Below are 21,836 nucleotides of genomic sequence, written 5' to 3' on the forward strand. Positions count from 1 at the left end.
TTAAATCTCCTCTGGCTGGGTCACATTAGTTTAATTTTAGTCATAGTTTGTTGAAATCCTCTGAAATCTATTCTTTAGAAATCCTCTTAACTAAAAATAGTTACATTAGCTTCTCTTTGACTTCCTCCTGCTCAGTGTGAAGCTGTCCAAACCCTCGTTTTATTCCCAAAGATCAGAAAATGTTATTTAAAGATATGACGCTCTCTGCAGGAGTCTCTGGAGATGTTCAGTAAAATGAGATGATGTCTATTTATTGCTCACTTTAAAGGCCTGCATGTTTCTCTGAAGGTGTGGTGCTGATGCATTCGTAATACTGCGCTGTTTCATCATCTTTTGACAAATCTCTGCACACACTCAGATGAGTTTCACTTTGTTTTAAGTCTAAGACCACACAGTGTGAGTGATACATCCTCCAATCTCTTATATTTGGAAAAAGCACAAAAAACAGGATCTAAAGAAGAATCATACAAAGCCTTTATGTTTGTCTTTGATTTATTACAGCAAACTAAAATAGACTAAAAGATATGATGGCACAACACCAACTGCCCAAAAATCAATTAGGATGAAGAAATTCAAATTAAGATAAAGTAAACAAATGAAACATAACATACACAATGTTACAGGTGCATGAAAAAATCTGGGAGCAAATGCATAGGATGAGATTTTGTTACATCTATAATTGACAGATTCATTTAATCAGTTTTATAAAACATAATGCAAACATTTCCCATTGCAGTTTAGAAAAAAACTTGTAATTTATTCTATCACTATAATAATAAAAAGGACAGTGTCACCTTCTTACATGAGTGTTTATTATCCTTTTTTTTCTGTGTGTGCATGAGAGCTAGAGAGTATCCCCCATTCCTGACTACATAAGTGGGCCTGATTGGTGCTGTAACCGAGAGAGAATCAACCAGAAAATTTTTTATTCTGTTCTTGAAATGAAATAAGAAAAAAACATAATCTTTCTCCTTTCCTGCTTTGCTCTTATGCCATGGACATAAATATCATTGTATCTTATTTTTATTCAACAACTCCTGCAAAATAACACAAGTCCTTGCAGGAGTTGTTTGCTGAGGTGGGAAACGGTAGCAGTTCATAACTAAATGCCTATTTCACATGCCTCTCAGCAGGACTGCACATGACTCCTTTAAAGCTTTAGTAAAAAATGTAGCAAAATTTCTAAAAGTAGTTTAAAAAAACAACCTATAATTTGTATAAATTTTCCTGTAAAAATAACAACTTTCTGTTTGAGGCCTTATCTAAAATCTGATTGGCTATCCTGGGTGCCACCCCAAAATCCTGAGTTATGAGTGGCTGTTTGCTTTGATAAAGGCGAGACTTAATAGCTTTCTTCCACTTCAGTATCACAGTTTCAGACAAACAAGTTCTTTGAGATTTTAAAGAACAAAGCTGAAAAGACTTTTGTGTCCCCACTCAGCTGTGTCTTTGCAACTTTAACAAACTAACCCACAGGAATAGCACCTGTATGAAACCTTGGTGCTACTTAAAGGTCCCATATTATGCAAAAATGACTTTATTTAGTCTTTTAGTGAAATTTGTGAGTCTCTGGCTTTCCTCCCAGCCCACAAAATGTGATATGTAATGACAAAACCTGTACTTAGTAGTGCTTGTGAATGTAAAATCCTGACCTAAAACGAGCTGTTTGGATCCCCAATCAGGAGCAAGTCTGACCTGATTGGTCCACCAAAGCAGATACCCCTGAACCCCCTCCCCACCACTCCAGCAGCAGAGAAGAGAATGCTGAAGTTGAAGGGCCATCACTGCTCTGTTTTTGGCTGTAAACAGCCACATAGTTCCATGCACAAGCTTCTCATCTCGGAAGAAGACAAGACTAAGTGGCTAGAGTTCATTTATCAGGGAAATGTGCCAGCTACACTTAGTAAAACTGTGCATGTGTGTGCTAGTCACTTCACGGCCGACTGCTTTTCCAACTTTGGACAGCACAACAGAGGACTAGCAAATAGACTGGTCCTGAATCCAGGCGCATTACCAACCATCCGCCAACAAACCTCGGACCCTGGAAATGTGAGTATTTTAAATGCGGTGTGCTGTGGAGCAGATGTTAGAGCTTTTCCTCAGTGTCCCCCCCGTCTCTGTGTTAGCTTCGTGATGCTAACTTTAGCTGTGGACAGCCTGTTGTTTTAGCCTGTAATGTTACAGTAAACGAGCTTCGCTGTTTTCTAAACATTGTGCACTCGGAGCTCGAGGCGCCGCTCTCAGTGACGCAGAAGAGCGGGGCGGTATCAGCGGTGGCTCATTTACATATTAGGGCCACGCCCACTAAATCAGAGCGTTCTGAACAGAGGGGCTGTGAGAGCCTGGAAACAATGCTGCTGTGCTTGATTTATTGGCTTTTTGGACCAAAACATGTTACTACCATTTCATGAAGACATCAATGATTCATATTAGACTACAGAAAAAAGGAGCAACATATGGGACCTTTAAAGTGGGCGATGAAGACATGCTGGGTAAATGCTTTTGCTGCTTCAACACAGCCCTGATGGTGGAGCTTACTTTGAGAAGTAGAGGTAGATCCCGATGATGAGGACGAGGAGGAGCGTGATGGGGATGATGACGACCAACGCTGCTTGAGCTCCCTCCATTCTGAGGTCTGCTGTGGACACTAATACAGACAGAGAGAGAAACATCAGGTCTATTTTTTGCACAGATACATAAAAAATTCAGATATGTAATGTAAAATGTAGACTGATGAGTAGGTGAAACTAACATACCGTCTAATCTGCGCTCATCGCCGCCTGTGTGAGCTGGGGAAGAAACATAAAACATGTCAAAAATGGAACCTAATACCTTGGATTTGTATAAAATATACAGATTAGCTTTTACTTTTCAGGTCATCTGACAAAGGGGAACTGGATTGGAATGTCAGGATATTATAAGATCAGTAATCAGTAAGATAGGAACATTTGGAGCTAAAATCTGTCTGTTTGAATCTTTGAATCTGCTCCTATCGTTGAAAATAAAGTCTTTAGAGTATTTCAATTCAAACAGGATTTTCACACCTCTGCGTCCCCACAGGTGTGTGTCAGTGTATTTGATGTTTTGCAGGGCGCTGTTGGAGGCTGTGAATCCTCAGAAACCTGAAAGCACGTAACAAACACACGTCTGAAGCTCTGACAGCTCTCTCCTCGGGTCGGCCCGTGTGTTTAATGTGTCCTTCCAGCTCGCCGTCTCCCTCAGGTGCTTTCATCAGGGTGCAGCTCAATCTAAAGGCCACTGTTTTTTGTTCTCTCAGCCCTCGGCCTGAAACAACCTTCTTCAAAGTGTCGGAAACACAAAACCCAGAGAGGAACATTCTTCCTCTGCAGCCTTTCTCCCCCTGACGGATCTGTTTTTGCTGCTTTTCTGAAACACACTCGCTCTTTTTTGTTTGTTCTTCTCTTTGTTAAATTGTCTCTCAGGCTGTCGGAGTCCTGCGGCAAGTTTTCTAAAAAAGATGTAGGGCTTTAGGGATCATGTGACTGTTAAAATGAGCCAAACAGTTCACATCTTTGTCAGGAAAACAACAACAAGGCATAATAACTTCTAGATGGAGGCATATTTTAGAGGTCGTATGAACAGAGGCTGTAATAACGTCTTCTGATGCACAATATGAGCTCAAGGCTTCACGACTTTAATCTGAGGCTTTTCCAGGTTTGATTCACACAATAAGAAAGAAAGTGAAGAAAGTAATTAAAAGTCAAATATTTAACTGAATACATAATCGTTTAAATTAATGCATGATTCAAAACCAACACTGTTAAATAACGCTGATGTTTGCTGAAGAAATTATGATTCATGGAGGTTTTTTGAAAGGTTTAGTTTTCAAAGACTTGACAAAACAAAATAGGAAAAGAAACTTTGCATTATTAATCTAAAGTATAGAATAATTTTCAGTTTTAGCCTTTAGAGTCACTTTTATATCGTACAAACTCTTTTAAAGAGTGATTGACTAATAAATAATCCAGCAGTCAGGGAAATGACCAGGAGAAAACTAAAGAGCAGCTCAGACATAGTAGTGTTTCATTTGCATATTTTTATTTAATTAAAAATTAATTTTAACTTTTTGTATTCATGTTTTTTTGTCTGTTTGTTTTTTCCTTACATGGACTAAATATTCTACAAAGCATTTTTAAGCCTTACTGAACGTTGTGTCCAACAAACTCTGACCTGACAACGCACAATTAAGAAATCAGGATGCAGTTCCTCACCTTTGCAGACAGGGGGCAGCCCACTCCACTGAGACGGATGTCCAGGGACACAGTGGAGAATGGGCTCTCCCAGCAGCTGGTGTCCTTTCAGGCAGGAGTAGTGGAGCTTCTCCCCAGGCTGGAATTGGAGCTTTGTGGAGCCGGGGATCCCGTAGGTGGGCGTCCCTGGGTGGCTGCAGGGCTCGAAGGTCTCAGCTGGAGAGGAGGAAAGAAAGACCTCAGTGATCTATCACAGGATAAACAGATGTCAGGAGGGGAACTTCATCATTTTCATTTATTTCTAATCAACATAACTTTTATTTAACAATTTTTTTTTTCCTGAAAGCAGGATGGGTGGAGGATGGTGGGACATTTAATAGCTCATGTCTTTTCACCACTAGTACATCCAGACCATTTTTCTCTTACTTCAATCCTGCAGGAGACCTTATTCAATCCAGGACCTGACCCTGCATCAAACTTGTCTCTTCTTTGTCATTTCTGTAGATTTCAGTCCAACTCAGAAAGACACTCATAGTTACAAAGTTATTTAATGGACACTAGAGTGGGAATCATGCAAGTATTTTCCTAAATACAAAACAACAGAACTCTTCTTTTAGGGTGAAGAGCTTGGATTTGATGTCACAGAGACTACTTCTGTGTATTAAACAGACTATCCTTCCAAAGCGGAAGTATAAACCAGATTTTTCTCTCATGAAGCACTTGGTAGATGTTGAATTCAGACCCTGCTTATAAAGTCTGGATAATAGGTGGCAGTGTCTGGGATGACTTGCTAAATTCTTCTGAAGTTTCTGATACAAAACATGTCCTTGGACCTGGTGCATTTAGAAGAAAACAGCTGTGATTGTGAAGATTGTGTTTTAAATTAGTTTTGAACACTTGATTTATTTATCTTTGCTCATAACTCCTGCAACCCTGATGTTTTTTACAAAACTCTAAGTGTGGAATATTTCTCAGGATAGGCTTCTGTGCAGCTCTGTTTTAGTCAAAGACAGCCTTAATTGACTTGACGCAGGTTGTACTGTCACTACAAGTTGGAATATTTTAACTTAAACTATGTTAGAAAATTGAAAACTGCCACTAAAACTCCAACAATCAGGCATCTTTATCACCAAACATGATATGAATCATTGCCTATAATTTAAGAAAAGCACCCGAGTAATCTGCACAGGAGGAAAAAACTGATGCAACATGAACTGAAGTCTTTCAGTCACATCCCAGTTCCCTGAAGCTCTCCCCTCCCTGTTTTTTTCTCCTAACATATATTTAAATTGTCTTTTCCTCCTGATCTCCATCTCATGCATAACAATGACCCACCCGCCCGTCTCCTCTGCAGTAATTTCCGTTGTCCGGTTGAATTAATTGTTAGTCAGTGTCATGGTACAATATGTCTCCACCTCCAGAGAAAGGTGAGGTGGAGTATGACGCCTTCATGCAAATGAGGTTAATGCCTTCAAGGCTGTTTGAAGAGGAAATTATATTTTAATCAGACAGTGACGCACTTTTCAGCTCCCTGTGACGCTTTATCAGAAAAGAAGAAAGATGATTACATTTAATCCAGAAACTTTCCATCACACTCACTAATTAAATAAAGTCATTACAGCAGCTCGGCCTGACGTGTCACAAACACGTCTGGGTTCATTAGATGAAGTTTATGTTTGATAAATGGGAATTATTTTCTCTCTGCCGTCAACAACAGCTTCAGTTCCTGCTGATATCTGTTTAATTCAACCCTGAGCTCAGTCAGCTTGGAGACTCTTCAGCAGATTCAGGACACTAAGGAGCCTTCATTTAAAACCAGGTTAATTAAGCCCTCCTAATGTTAGCAGCTCTTTCAAGAGGAAATCTGTGTCATATATCAGACAAGAATAAAGACCTAAAGCGCCAGTGGTGGACCCCAGGGACTCAAATATGAAAATGAGCTCAAGTAAACGTAGTGAAATGAAAAAAAAAAAAAAAACTAAGAAGAAAATATCAAGGAAGCATAATTTAAAGGGAGGGTATAGTGTATTTAAAAAAAATCTGTATTCTGTCCTTTTGTAAAAAAAAAAAAATAAACAAAAATAAATAAATAAATCATATTTTTCTTTCACTGGTGTTTCAGACAACTATTACTCCAGTCTCTGTCTGAAACACTTTGTTGCAGCTGCTGTCCCTTTAAGGCTCCCCACTCCACAAGCCCCCTTCCTTCTGATTGGCCAGCTTTGTTTTTAAAATGCCAGTGAAAGCCTTTCAGAAACTGTTCAATGATTAAAAAGCTCTGTGTTGATCCACACTGAGAAATAAGAGTCAAAGTAGAGATTTAATATCACAGACTTCCCAAACCATGGACCCAGGTACGTACGAATGCAGCGAGGCAGCTTCTGGTTCCACCTGGGTCCTGCAGACCCTCTGTTGAAGCAGGTTAAGAGGCTGTTTCCTGACAGAGTGAAGCCTTTGTTGCAGATGTACTGGATGGTTGACCCCACAGTGAAGTGAGGACCTGACAGAACCCGCCTGCTGTGCTCCACCTTACCGGGGTCAGGACACAGCACCACTGAGAGAACGGAGAGAGAGCAGGAGAATGAGAGACAGAGGAAAGGTTTGTTATTGCTCAGAGAAACACGATTTAAAGCCAGCCTCAGCAGACTGAACAATTCTTATGTTTATAGACTGAAAAGACAGAGAGGGAAAGATTAACCAACTGATAAACTTCTTCTGTTCAGAGTGATCAAATCAGCGCACCAAGAACTCTCTCCTAAACTGCAGAAAAGTCATCTGATTCCCTCTGAGGATGGGATTAATTTAAGAGTGAAAACTTTTCAGCACTTGCTGAATTTCCAGGAATGAGCCTCCAAAGTTTGTGAGTCTGCAGAACCAGCAAAGTCCTGACATCTATAGTCGGCCTGTAACACTTTAAATACGACCAAAATAAAGACCCAGCTTAGATAAAACTGTGCGATGTGGTCCTAAACAACACGACTGCTCTACAACCTCTTAACTAATAGGGGCTAAAACGAATAACCTTCCTTTAGAGAGCCACACAAAACTTTCAGTTCTGTTATTCCCTCCCAGGCTATCTCATCAGTCAAATGCATCGCTTTGTTACCTAGAAAATAATAGAATATGGATGAATTTCTGGCTGCCCTGAATGAATTTACCACAGGAAAACATGAATCCATAAGCACAGGCTGAGAGTCTGTGGGTGCATCTCAAAGTGTTAATTTCATGCCTCCTCTCTCCTATCTCCTCCACGGCACAGGACTGAGTCGCCATGTTGAAGGCTGTCCCAAAGCAGTAACTTTGCTCGGAGGAGAGAGGAGAGAAGATGGAGGAGACTAATCGGAGGAGACATTATTGAGGAAACACGAGAGCTGGCTTTGCAGAAGTCTTTTCACTGACAGACACGCCCCCATGTTGAATATCTCTCTCTGATTGGACGCTGCAGTGGCTCAGACTTTACATGAAACTTCACAAACACAACAGAGTTTAATGAGAGAAAAGACGAGCTGAAAACAGGCACTGAGGATCATTCAGAAACGGGTCATAAAAACTGGGATTAAAAAAATGTTTGTTGTGAGTTTAAAGCAGAAAACACTGAACACAACCATCATCAAATCAATATATCGGAGGATTAACACTGAAAACCGAAATCTACTAAATTATATCTTCCTGAAACACTATAAACCAGGTTATATTAATACGTTTCAGAGTTCATGATCAGATGTGCTCTGAATAAAGCCCAAGTAAAGGAGGATGTCCCATTGCCCTAAAAACGAATCTCCTCCATCCTCTCTCCTCTCTTCATTACCTCATGTCTCTCCATCATCTCTGGTGGGAGGGACTAAGAGGCAAGTGAACGACACAAGTGGAGGAAGGAAGGATGGAACTTTACCGCTTTGAGGCACACCCTGTGATGCTCTGCCATGAGGTGTGGCTACAAAGTGCCTAGGGAGGCTCAACAAATGAAGGCCATCCCTCTCAGCGAGAATGATCCCACAGTTCGAGGATTTCAGTGCTCCATATGAAGAATACTCAGCACAAAACAGTATCCCAAAATGCTGACTAAGGTACTTTCACAGATCTAGAGGGAAATCTCCAGAGGACAGCCTCCAACATCAAGACATAATACCAAAAGAGAAAGATTGCTTTTTTATGTTGTAGTAATCTCAAATAAAGAACATCTATGAATTTACATTGAACTATGAAACATACTGTACTGCAAAAGCTGTCAGGCGGTATTTCCCGGGAAGACTCAGAGTTAATCTGGATCTGTGTCGCTGTCTTTGCTTGCTTGACAAATGAACCTCAGCTGCATCGTACTTCAACTTTCTCCAAAGATTCTTTAAGTGGTTTTCTGACTCCAGGGTAAAGTGTTTTCCCTAATTTTCTGGGTTTGAGTAATTTGTCACTTTGCTTAATTGTCACTTTTAATGAATGTATTTATGAAGCTCAACATTTACTGATTTGAAATTTTCATTTTTTTCATAGGGATTGAATTGAATTGAATTTATTTATTTAATAGGGACGATGCAATTTAACATAGTTCCATCACTAAGTATGAATCTGATGTGTGTGATTATGGAAGAGTTTTGATTTAAGCATGGCTCTGTTTACTTTAAGGGGTCACAAACCAAATGGTGCAAACTGTGCATCATATTACAGAGATTAACTCTGTAAACATGCTGTTAAACTCAATTCTCATCCAAGATGCAGATTTGGATCTTCAAACAGACTCTCCGCTACGAGTCTCAGGAGGTCTGTGTTTATCCAGAAAATATCAGACAGAGCAGCTCTGTTTGTCTCCGCCCGGTTTCACGAGTCCACGGAGGAGAGATTAAGAAATGAGCTGCGTCTGTCCCGGCATCCAGTCAGTCCAGCTCCGGGTCCAGCTCGGCCACAAATACAGCATGGAATACGGCCATGTTGGATCTGAGGCGCCCGTCTGCTGCCAGTGGAGCTGCTGCTGGCAGGGCGGCAGTACTGCTGCGTGATTCACTGTGTGTGTGTGTGTGTGTGTGTGTGTGTGTGTGTGTGTGTGTGTGTGTGTGTGTGTGTGTGTGTGTGTGTGTGTGTGTGTGTGTGTGTGTGTGTGAGAGATGGTCCTGTTATGTGTGTTGTTTAATAAACCAGCTCTTTTTTCCCCCCAATTCCAATAATTTGCTTTCACTCTCCTCATCACGGGGTGCAATAAAATCTGGTTTCAGAGCGATGAGGTGTCAAATTTGTGCAAAATTATTGCTCTGAGAAAACCCCAGGTCAGTCTTTAGGCCTTAAATTTATGTTGATTTAAATTAGAGCATGCTCCCTGGAAATAAACCCTGAAAGAGCAGAACTATGTCTCAAAAAAAGATGCAAAGATTTACAGATAACCCCCTTATACTCCCTGTATCCCTCCACTCTCCTTTTCTTCAGGTTTATTGGAAACATGTTGGTTGGCCACTGTGTGTCTGTGTTTTCTTACCTCTCTCACAGCTCGGCAGGTCCCCGCTCCAGGTGAGGTCCCACTGGCACATGAGCAGCTCTGCTCCCATCACCTGGTAACCAGGGTAACACTGGTAGGTCACCACGGTGCCCTGGACCAGCTCAGGGTGAGACGTACTTTTCCAGCCATTTGTGATCTCTGGGAGTTCAGGACAGGTGTCGTTACGGGCCACCTCTGCAGTAGGGGAAGAGACGAAGAGAGGAGTCAGAGATGAGTCAAGCTTTTGTTTTGGTTCTTTGTGATGATAATGTCTGTAAATGAGTCCCTGAAGTTTAGACGTTATCAGTGTGTCTAGACAACAAGCTCAATAGAAGTTTCCAGAAATTTCTTGTGGATATTCTTGCTCCATATTTCCTCAGCTTTCTTTTTTACTTACACATAATAATGCAAAATTAACTACCATACATCCTATAACGTGTTACTGTCCGGGAATAAATAATATGTTGTCAGGTCTGTGTGCCTTTAAAATGTTTGTCTTGTGAGACGATCAATGAATTTCCAGACCTCTCAGGCTTTGCAGCACAGACTCAGGCAAAAATCAAAAGTTGTATCGACTTTTTAAGTGGTTACCCCTTGCAGAAAAAAAGCAATACTTTCAACTTCAACATCCTAAAAAACAGACTTATTCTTTTGTCAATGATCACAGTTTCTCCTGCGGCATTCGAAATACCGTTGTGGTTTTATATTCAATCATGTGAGACTTGAGCTTTTTTTTGATGCAGATGTTTTTGTCTCTAAAGCTCCTGAGAGGAGTTTGCATTCTGAGTCAATTTTGGCACCCCCTGTGGACAAAGCTGCGTATTGAATTTCTTTCTTGAGCTTGTTCTGTATATGGATAGGTTGTGTTTATCTCTGCAGACTGCAGCTTGTATGTGTCCATCTTTTGTCATAGTCTTTGTAACATCTTGGAGAGGAGTTTATAGTGATAATCTATTTTTTTAATACTCATAGCAGTTTAGAAACTTGACATTTTAATCACCAAACATCCCACTGAATCTGTTTGTACTCACTGAAAATTGCTGTTAAGAAATTATCAGCCATCCTCTTGAAGTGTTGTCTGCTGTTAGTTATTCCAGTCTGTTTTATAAGCAGCTGAAATCTCCCCTTAGGGGTTTTAATGTTAACAATTAATGGTGAAATTAATTTTTTAAAATTTCTTTTAAATCTTTCAAAATAAAAGATTTCTGTTAGGCTTTGAGTTTTTATGACAGGAATATTGAGCAACATTTGTGAAAAGTTGGAAAGGTGTGTAAAACCAGTGAGACTCACAGTGTTTGAAACATTGATGTGTTCAGTCGTTTGATTCTGCATTCATGAGACAGTTTCTTCTCTTTGGTTGGTTTTATAACTGACATCTGCTCTATAAGAAAGCATTAAATGATCTATAGAGGTATGTTTTCTCATTAGGATCTCCTCGTGGAGCACGGTGTCTCCAGTGGCTGAGCTGACGTGTCCTGAGCTCTAACCTGTCGGCTCTGCCTCCTCTCTCCTTGGTCTCTGCTGGCTGTCAGACTCTCAGCAGACGGTTCAGACCCTCTGCTCAGGAAGCTAATGTGGACAAACAGCAGAGTAATTGCACTAGGACTCTTTTTTTGTCCTGTGTTGACATTCCTCCAATGAGATTCATGGAGAGACTGTAATAAAAGCTTTACCTCCTTTCAGTCCTGTTTGTCCATCATCTATATTCTGCAGACTCTCTCCCCCTCCTCTGAATTCATTAACTCTTATCAGATATAAAGATGGCTGCTGAGGAGGTAATGCATTTATGGAGAGGGACTGAAAACATCAGGGACAGACTCTCATCATCTCCTCAGAACGGCTAAAAGGCATCAAAGAGCCCAACAGGGGGCAGTGCTCCCACACACAGTCACTAAATAAACTTAGATTATCCGTAAATGACACCACGTTATATTTTTAGATAATAAAAATCTGATTTTGAAACAGACTTTTTTTTTTTTTTGTTTTCCTTCTGTTTTTGAAGGGTGATTTGATGAGATACATGTCAATAGTTGGTGGATCACCCACAGGAAATGAATCAGTGGGCTCATCCTCTGCAGAAGGTCAGCTCCACCTCATCATTTCAATAAGAATGTCCAACCCAAAAATAAATTTTGTTGGGAGCGTAAAGCTTGAGTCTGTCATCAGAAAGCCAGTTAATTATTGCACAGTTGTCATACATGTTCCTCTGCCTGCAGTGCACTGATCAGCTGTTCAGATGTGCAAGATTCAGGACAAACAAAAATCCATCTACAATGCAAAATGAGTGAGTCTGACGGAGACAATAACCTGCTGTTGAATGTGGACACCTTTATGAAGTCTACAGAGGAAAAGGAGACTCAACGTGCCAAAGGAAAAAGTGGAGAGACATCCATGCTATCTGGAGAGCAGCAGAGATCTCAGGTTACCTGGTGGCTCAAGTGTTTAAACTGTAAGTCCATGAACCCAGAGAGCTCCTCCTGTCAGGAGAAGGACTTGATACCAACAGTTTTTACTGTTTCCCTATTTCCTGACAACACAACCCATGGTCAACTCCATCTGTTTACCTGATTAAGTGGTAGCTGTTGAAGAGGAAGACCGAGCTGAGACAGCAAACTCCACACATTACTGAGTTCAAACCATCAGCTTCAGACTCTGATGTTTTAAGTTCTCTCAATCTGAGATGCAAAATGTTTGAATTCACACTTGATTAGTGTACTGTGCAGAAGAGAAGTGAACTCATACACTATAGACCTGAAGAAGGTGATCAGTGCTCTGCAGGCAGAGGATTGTGCCAAAAAAAAAAAGCTTTCTGGCTTTAAAATTAAGTGCTGAAATTTTCATAAGAGAAGGTAAACTCACACTGATGTCAATGCTTGATTGGGGGTTACTCAAAATGAGAGATAGACTGATATGGATTTTTTCGGGCCGATACCGATTATTTGTAGTCAAGGGGGCCGATAACCGATATTTGAAGGTGATATTAATTTGCGGTCAAAGTAAAAATATTGGTGTCAAAATTTTGAACAATGCAAACTCCAACACTTAACTTTATTCAAATACCTTTAAGCATGAGTTTATTAAACAGCTCCCAGGCTTAGCAGCATGTTTTATAAAGTTTAATAAAAACTTTAAAAAAATAAATAACTTAAGTTTTCTCCAGTAAATAAAGTTTTCCAAAATTTCAATGTAACTGCAATAACTGTAGTAACTGCACTGCTGATTGGCTGTTTCTCAAGCCATGACTCTGCTTGTAACCAATCAGATGCTATGTGGGTGGGACAGTGCTGGGGACTGAGTAGTGAATGCAGAGCCGCAACAACGCAGTTTTCAATTTGTTTCTTATCGGCCATCAGATTAAAAAAAAGGCCAATGCCGATATGCCTCGAAGTGGCAAATATCAGCCCTGATAATCAGTGTATCCCTACTCAAAATTAGTTAAATGTTATAGTAGAACTGACAGTCGGCAGCATTTGAGAGCAAAGTTTCCAGTTCCACCTCTGATTCTTCACACTGACGAGTGGTTCCTGTTCTTACCAAAGAAGTGGACGATGAAGCCGTTCCCGTAGCCATATACATTGGTGGCAGGGTCAGACTGGAACTGGATGGTGACATCTGAGGTGGAGGTGTAGAGCTTAAACCTGGACTTTGATCCTCCGTACTGACCCAGGACTTTAGCCGTCAGGTCGTCTCCATCGTAAAAGGTCACCAGGTCATTCTTCCCAATGTTCAACCTGAAACAGGAAGTAAACACATCTGGGTAAACTTCCTGGACTTTCTCTTTGTTGCCCCGTTAGCTTCTCTGTTTTGGTGAATGATGTGGTAACAACCTGCAGGTCAAACATCCTTCTTCATAGAGGCTTATATAACTTCTCTGTGCATGGCAGATGGCAGACTGAACTTATTCTTAAAGTGACAGTATTTGCATAAAGTCCTGTATGGACTTCACGTCAACGCCAGGTTACCTGCTGACAGACGTTACATCATTCATGATGAGCAGATCAGACTCTGTTTTCCTGCAGCTACCTGGTTGATAGGGAATCATGGTTGAGTTGATGTTTATAATAACATGTTCACGCTCCTCTGTTGACGCACCTCAGAACTATCCCTTTAATATTTACAGAAACATACTTTCTAAGAGACATTAATTCATCCGTGAGTCGACCATTGAGGAGCTGAATGAATCACAGTCACGCTGAATAACGGCGCTCTCCGCCATAGTTAAACTGTCAAAGGGCCGTCTGTGTGTTTGTGCTGATGTGACCGCAGCCTGTAGAGCCCACACTCTTACAAACCTCCGAGCTGTTTCAGAGTGTCACCTGGGGCCGAGCTATCTCTTTGTAGAGAGGAGATTTAGAGCGTGGAGGAAACGGCTTAGCCAGAATAAAGCGGTGACATGTTCTCGGCTGTTGCTAATTAATCACCAGCGGCTCCTGATAAAACTCATTAGCCAGCCTGAGATTGAGCTATTAATCACTGAGCTAACGCTGTAAAATCAAAGGTTCAAGAGGCGTGGATTCAATCGACACAGCCTGACAGAAGATGAAATGTTCTGTTTTTTTATGTCTTAACAAAAAGAGGAAAAATTAAAGAGACGTGAGTTTGTGAGCAGAGAGTGTGGAGAGTTTGTTTTTCCACAGGCAGAAAAATTTGTCTCCTCTGAGCCTCAGATTCACATTTTACCACAGAGTTCAACATGTCTGTAAGGGAGGAGGAGCTGTCATAATTTTTTACTTGAGACTGTCTCTTATTTAGTTTGGTTTCATTTCAGGGGTTAAAAACTCAATCATCATCTTCTTCAGCTGCATAAATCTGCCCCATCCTGCAGCACTTATCCTCAGGTGTTCCCAGCAGGTGTGGAAAAGGAAAACTAGACATTCATGCTCTCTGGTGTGTGTGGAAACAGACTTCAAATACATGTAGGATGGGATATCTCTGTGAAAAGCTGCATGAATATGAAGTCATTTAATTTTTGAAATTCTCAAAGCTTATTTTATCCATTCTGGTGCAGTCCACGTTCATCCTCGGCAATAACTTAATCATAACCAGTCCATCCCGCTGGGTGAGAAAATACTTATGCAGAAATTTTAGTTGTGGAAGCTGGAAGCTGAAAAGTTTGAAGAAAAATCTATTTTTTTAAATTATTTTTTTTCGTATTCTGGTGCATTTTCACTAGAATTGCAAGGCCCAGAGTCCTGTGAAGGCAAGAAAAATCTGTCCAGTAACGTGTTGAGCAAAATAAAAGTAACTGCACTGCGGTACCAGACTGGCAGAGAGCAGGAGGATGGAGGTGACTTTGGCCAACTTTGTTATGTGTAACACTGTAGTTAACCTGCAAGCATGGAGAAGGCGATGAGCTCCAGAGATAAAGAGAATTCAAAACACTGTTTCAGCTTCGGCAGGTAAAACGCCGCTAGGTCTCTGCCATCTAAAGCATAAAGACACTAGACATGGACTTTCAGCAGGATGCAGCCTTCTCTCTATGACACATATATGTACATTCATAAAATTAAACTAGGATGCATTCCTGAGGACATCTTCCATGTTTGAACAGCTGTTGTAAAGTGGATATCCACTGACACGTTCAACTGAAGGTCTCCAGTTTACAGGGTCACTCTTAACACTGGAACACAGGAAGCTGACAGAGACACACTCACACTATCGGGCTCAAAGAAGACCATTGTTCAGGAGTTATTAAACCAAGTCAATCACAGCTGGGGGTCATCTTATTGGGCGGTGGGAAGAGGAAATAAAAACACTGTGGTTGCTCCACCAATCAGAAACTCCACGAAGTCCCTGGATCTTTGGAAATTACTCCCCTTTTAAGATTGGGGATGAAACATGGTATGAAGTATTAACAGATTACTTTACTCTAAGACTAGATTAAAAAAAAAATCCCTGATCTCTCTCCATTGTATAATAGGTGTAACACCATTGAATGTAGTCTCACACATCTCGTCTAGACTTTCCCAAAATTACAAAACTTCTGGTCTCTCATCTTTAAACGGTTTTCCACTGTCTTTGATGTAATTTTAACATTGGTTCCTGAAACTGCTCTGTTTGGTTACTTAAATACTTAAGAAAACTTGGATTGATACACACGTATTGCTGTGATTCAAGGGATGTTGATTGCCAAGAGATGTGTCCTCATGGGAACCTGATTAAGCTCTGAAGTTAGGTCCAGGGACTTCATACTGTATGTGAAAAGACTGAGATATGGACTTTCTGGTAACTAACTTTATGGAGCCCAGTGTTAGAACATATGAAGGACCAATAATACTCTCTTCACCTTCATCTACCTTGCTTCTTTGGTAAGATAGGCAGTTGGGCAGTGCAGCAGATGACATGGTTGTGACTTGTAACTTTTGTCCCCCTTTTCAGGTTTTTCTTACTTTATTTTATTTGCTGTCATTGTGAGTTTTGGTGACACTTTGATTAAAAGGTCTGCAAATTCTGTCCCGCTCAGGTAATAATTAGACAAAGTTTTTTTCTTATTTCTTTAAAATTAGCAAATAACCTCTTTAAAATAACGTCCAAATTTTTTGTTGCAAGTCACAATTCATAGGTTTTTTTCTCCAGTTTCTTTGAAATTTACTTTAAATTGCAAGGTAAGAAGGTGATGATTAGCAAATAATTTATTTGAAATTAATCACAACCCACCAAAAAATGTTTTTAGAAGTTTCCCAACTTTTCTGCTATTTCCAGAGAAGCAGGTGATAAATAGCTGCTTAGTTCTTGAATACAGAAGTTATGTTCATTGTGAATAATTGAATTTCCCAATAAGCAGTTGATAGTTAGCTATTTGTTATTTAATTTCACCAAGTTCTTTAGTACCAAGTCTGTTGATATGGATAATTGAGATCACATGCAAAATGATATACATTCATGATTAGGCCTATAATGTTTTACATGATACAACTGAAGGCTTCAGATGTGATATTCACCAAGAGTGGGGTTGTAAACTGGCCTTACCTGATTGTGATAGACACTGTGAGTATAGTCGCACTGCAAAACAGAGTCTGGACAGAAGTTATGTGCTACTTATCAGTAAATTCTCATGAAATTTGGGCAGTAATTTTAAAGAAATAAGAAAAAACTTTGTCTAATTATAACCCCAGTGAGATGAAATTTGCAGACCTCTAAGGTTAAGTGCTGATTTTTTTTTCTTTAATTTTTGCTGTATGTATTTTATTGTACAATGGTTGCTGACTCATTATCTCTTATATTTCAATTTGACACTTTTATGTTATTCTATTATTTTTTTTATCTATGTATTTATTTATTTATTTACAGGGACAGTGCATATTAATGAATATGTCAGCACAGCATCAATAAGGCTGATTTTCATCCATAGTCCTATCACTAGAAAACAAAGACCCACGAGGCTTTTTTTTTGGACCAGTAGACTGTAAAACACTGAAAAAGATGTTATAACACATGACTTATTCTGTGTGTTCTGTGCTGAAGAATCTAAACCAGCGTGGATGTGTGTTGATTTCAACATCACATAAACCAACATCTCTAAATCTTCTGGGTCGAGCTCATTCTCACAGGACGACTTCCTCTCCCTGCTTTATGAATAATTCTCATTGACGACTCTGATAAACACCAAAAATACACCAAACTCCAGGAAATGTCAGCCCAGCGTTGATGTTCATCTATCAGAAAATCAAAGTCCTGATTCTAAAATAGATCTTGTTCAATCTGAGCTCCGTGTGAACCCTCTCCTCACATGATGCAGATTCAGACCCTGAAAACCAGTCTCAACCTCCATGAACTTTATGTCCTCACAATTTTATTCAAACTTTCATTTTGCCTTTTTAAAGCCTGGAGCTGAATGTTTGTCTGATTGCTAACGGATGAAGCCTCTCACCTGCTCGCTGCGCGGGCAGATTGAGGAATATTTGTCGGCTGGCGTCAAATTTGTTGTGATTAAGCTAAACACGGCTCTGAGCGGCTCTGCTGAGCATCTGTGGAGGAAAAATCAATCTCAGCCTCCGCTCCCTGACGATAATTTGATTTAGTTCAATTTGAAAAAACAGGGCTGGGTTTGTTGGGGACCCCTGGGACCAGCTGGTGATACGTTTTACCCTAAACATTCACCCTGTGATCTGTTGTTTCCCTCGTCTGAAACATGGAAACTGTACAAACTCTGCCTAACTTTTTCTGCTGCACTTTTCTGAATATCGGATTACTTCACAGGCACACAGGTAGAATTAGGTTAGTTTGAGACGTATTGATAAAACCAGCGTTATTCTATCACCCTCCTCTGATATTGATATTCTCTACAAACTGCTTTACCTGATATTACAAACCGACAGGAGCACATATTCCTCGGGAAATATTATAACTCTGGCTTATCAAAATTGGAATTATGTAAATTAAATCTTTGTTCTTGAAAGTGTTTTCTCTTTCTTTCACTGTGAATCATCAGCAGTGAGAAAACTCAATATTTTCTGCATTGGAGAGGGAATTTAATCTCTGCAGGCAGATTCAGAAGGCAAAGTGAAGGATTTTGTTGGAGAAGTGTTGTGATTTCAGTTTGAAGAGATTTGTCTGCTTTGATGTTTCTGCTCATTTGGCTGTTGGTAGAAAAACAGACCGCTTGAATTCAGCCTTAATCTATGTTTAGAAAAAGAAATTTTAACACACATGCTGCTCAAAATCTGCTTCTAGACCTCGATGCTCAACACTGACTCAGTTCTTGCTTTTAGAGTTCCTGGATTCCCACCCCTATGATGATCCTCTCTTTGTTCATGTTGGGCTGTAAAATCTCAAACCTGTTGGCTCCGCTCACTATGTTTGCTGTTTGTTGTTATAGTCAATCTTAATACAACCTGGTTTTGTTTTATTTTGAAAGTCACTGACTGTTTTTAGGAGACAGGTTCCTGTCCAGGTTAATCTGCCCTAAAATATGCATCACCACTCCAACATCAAACAAAAATAGGATTGTTGAGTATCTGCTGTGACCTGCCGGAGCAGGGATGCAGCCAGACCAGAACAGAGCAGATCCAGTTTGAGTTGACAGGGTGTCTTGATTAGAAACCAATTTGATCCAGTGCTATGATGAAGTGGATTTTGGCGGTTAAGTCGCTGATTGGGCTGTCAACAGTGCTGCACCAAAGGAGCCCAGGCTGGAAGTTCTTCAACACCAAACTCCTTCTGCCATCAGTTACAGAAAGTGTTATCAATATGCAGCATGGGAGGAAGTTTCCAGATGACTCAACTGTTTAATGAAGTCAGCTCCAGCATTTTCGGTCAGTTTAACAAATGTATATTGTTGTTTTAAGCGAAACATTGGCCATATGTTGTGTCTATAATAATGTGAATTCTTTTCATGCTTCCTAACTAGTGCCCCAATTGGGAAAAACTTCAGCTCCTGCAGAAACAGCAGAAACCACATTCACATCCATTCAAAAAGCTGATCTCTACAGCAGAAATAAACAGCCTGGTTCAAAACATGATTTTAGTCTGAAGAAATAATTTCTCTGTCAGGATCTTTTTTATGACTCATATTTTTAAAAGTGATTAGACTTACAGTTTTTTTTTTCATACAAGGGTGTGGCTGAGTTGGCTGACAGGACAGGAACTTGTTTGCAAAGAGGCTAAAGAACAGGTTGAAATTCAAATGAGGCCCCTATTGATGATATGCTTCAAAACCTTGTATCAGACACAGATGGGTGATGTCATGGATCATTTGAACATATCTTACACAGCCCATTCTGACCGAAGCACTTGACCAGAGACATGAGGAACCAGCACTGGCGAAAATGTTAACTTGTTAGGAGGACTGAAGGCTGCTGGAGCAAGCTAATGCTAGCCAGTCTGCTGTAAAAAATGACATTGTTTTTCAGCAGACTGTGATCCTGTGTTTAACTTTGTTAGATTAATTTTGCTCAGCTTGGACTGTTTCCTGATTGTTTTCTGACCTTTGGAGTAATTAATTTGTCAGGATTGAACTTCATGTTTAAACACTATGAAATTAATCACTTTGAAACACTCCCTCTAAATATTACAGCCCATTTTTATTTTAATTTTCTAATTAACAAACTTTGTATAATTTGGTGAACTCTGTCTTCATATTTCTGCCTCAGCCGCTGCTTTTATCTATTTTACTTCCCTCGATTTACCTTAATCACACCTCTCACTCCCTCCTCGTTGGTTTGAAGGCCATCTATAAAAGTCATTTGATACACTCAGTGATAATGTCCCTGCTGCTGTTACCCAGATGGAGCAGCAGATATGTGCCCAGGTGTACAGGTGTGTGTGGGGTGTGTGAGGACCGATATCAGGGGACCTTGTTAAAGGCCTCATATATCTCTGTACAGTGTGTGCCCACAGGGCTCAGGGAGAACAGCTGCTATTGATAAGCTTCATAAAGGTGCTCACACACACCTGCAGGCATATGTTCAGACAGAGAGCAGACTCTGTGCTACATTAGGAAGCTCCTCTGTGCACAATTCTGTTTCTGCTTCAGTCCCAGGAGTGTTGTGTGAAAACTGGACCACGGCGTGCTGAGTCTTCAAGTTTACTTTGAGCTGCAGACTTTTACAGCTTTATCCTCTTACACACACACACACAAACACACAAACACACACACACAAACACAAACACACACACACACACACAGGTAAAGACAGAGAGGCACACAAACACTACACAACACTAAAAATCCACAATAAGATCTTGACACGTTGGTTATCCAGACTATGAAGACAGGATTTTGATTATTCCTTCAATGAACTTTCCTTTTCATATGCTGGCCAACAAAGCTAAACAATTTCCAACAAAGTGTTGCAAAAAATCCTGACAGGATTGAAAAAACAGGAATGCGCTTCAAAAAAGAAAAAAATGGCATTGACAGCGGCTGACTTCAAGTATCTAACTTTTTAACGACAGAAATCCAGAAAAGAACCTGTAAAGAAAAGAAATGCAGAAGAAAAATGCTTCAAATACCCACAACACTTTTGATGTGCAGGGGGCACTCAGTGGAATGGTTTCTAAAAATGTGTTGTTGACAGGAAACAGTGGCTCAGGCCCTGTCGTCCACTGTACAAACACAGAGTTGCATCATTGGTCTGGATGGACAGATGGATATGCTCAGAGGTCAGTTATTGCACTTTGTCACTGACTTCTGTTGTACTACTTCACTTTCTTATTCCCAAACAGATTCAGGCTGTGTCTCAAACCCTGTACTTCTGAACTTACTCTAACTATTCACGACAGTTTGGAAAAACGTAGTGCACTTTGATTTCTCAGCTGGTGCATGCATTATGGTCAAAAAGTTGAGTGTGGAACACTGGACACTTTTTCCACTCACTGGTCGCCATATTGGCTACGTAAGGAGAGACCGGGAACGGATCAACCACTGGTTAATGGTTGCAATTAATGAATAGCAGAAGAACTTCTGTGAACAGTTGTGAAATGTGATCATCACTTCGATTAAGTGTAAAGCTAAAGTTTTTGATTTGAGATGACACAACCCTGTAAGATTTCGTAAACTGTTCTAGTAAGTACAGAGTGTACACAGTGTACCTCATGAAAGTGTACAAACAGGAGTATACAATTTAGACACAGCCATAGATTCCTGTAGAATTTTTCCTCCCTGTCCAGTCAACAACAAAGCTGTGCTCCTAGCGCTCCCTACAGGCCTGGAGCCCCTCCTTTTTCAAGCCTCAGTTTGGAAATAATTTTTCCTTTTGCAAATGTTTGATGATTTTGTGTGTTTCTTGGTTTGCATCATTTGTGTTTTTGGAGCACATTTGATGTTGGTGCAGCTGTTTGGCTTGTTGCAGCATGTTCCCTCACATGCAGTGTGTTTCAGCAATTTTTTTTTACTCTTGCACGATTTTGCATTTGTAGCTTGTTTGTCCTGATGAAGAGCCTACCGTCTGTTGCAGATTGTCTCTCGTTTTCAACCACTGTAGAACAGAGGATGGAAGTTAATGTTGGAAATACAGGAAATATGCATTTGAACCTGCTCTTGACTATCGAGTAAAACTTTTACTGTATATTTTTACCTCCCCCAAGGAAGTTGTGTTTTGGGAGAGTTTGTTTGTTTGTCTGTGAACAACATAACTCAAAAAGTAACGAATGGATCTTGATGAAATGTTGAGGAAATGTTCAAAACGGGATAAGGAAGAAGTGACTAAACTTTGGAGGTGTTC

The 21,836-nt window shown here is 40.3% G+C and overlaps 1 protein-coding gene across 2 annotated transcripts in view; it reads right to left on the reverse strand.

Annotated features, from left to right (window-relative positions):
• Nucleotides 1–21,836, reverse strand: part of LOC141797635 (seizure protein 6 homolog) — a 213,183-nt gene that overhangs the window by 3,694 nt on the left and 187,653 nt on the right. For both annotated transcript variants that reach the window (XM_074679207.1, XM_074679206.1), the window contains exons 11-16: nt 13,207–13,403; nt 9,673–9,867; nt 6,574–6,765; nt 4,233–4,427; nt 2,757–2,789; nt 2,539–2,647 (exon numbers count right to left, since the gene is read on the reverse strand). In XM_074679207.1, coding sequence (XP_074535308.1) covers nt 2,539–2,647; nt 2,757–2,789; nt 4,233–4,427; nt 6,574–6,765; nt 9,673–9,867; nt 13,207–13,403 — 921 coding nt within the window. The remainder of the gene's footprint in view (nt 1–2,538; nt 2,648–2,756; nt 2,790–4,232; nt 4,428–6,573; nt 6,766–9,672; nt 9,868–13,206; nt 13,404–21,836) is intronic.

The sequence above is a fragment of the Halichoeres trimaculatus genome, unplaced genomic scaffold (genome assembly GCF_033239565.1).
Source record: "Halichoeres trimaculatus isolate MK-OKI-2021-1 unplaced genomic scaffold, fHalTri1.1 fHalTri1_scaffold_9, whole genome shotgun sequence".
In the NCBI taxonomy this organism is placed as follows: Eukaryota; Metazoa; Chordata; class Actinopteri; order Labriformes; family Labridae; genus Halichoeres; species Halichoeres trimaculatus.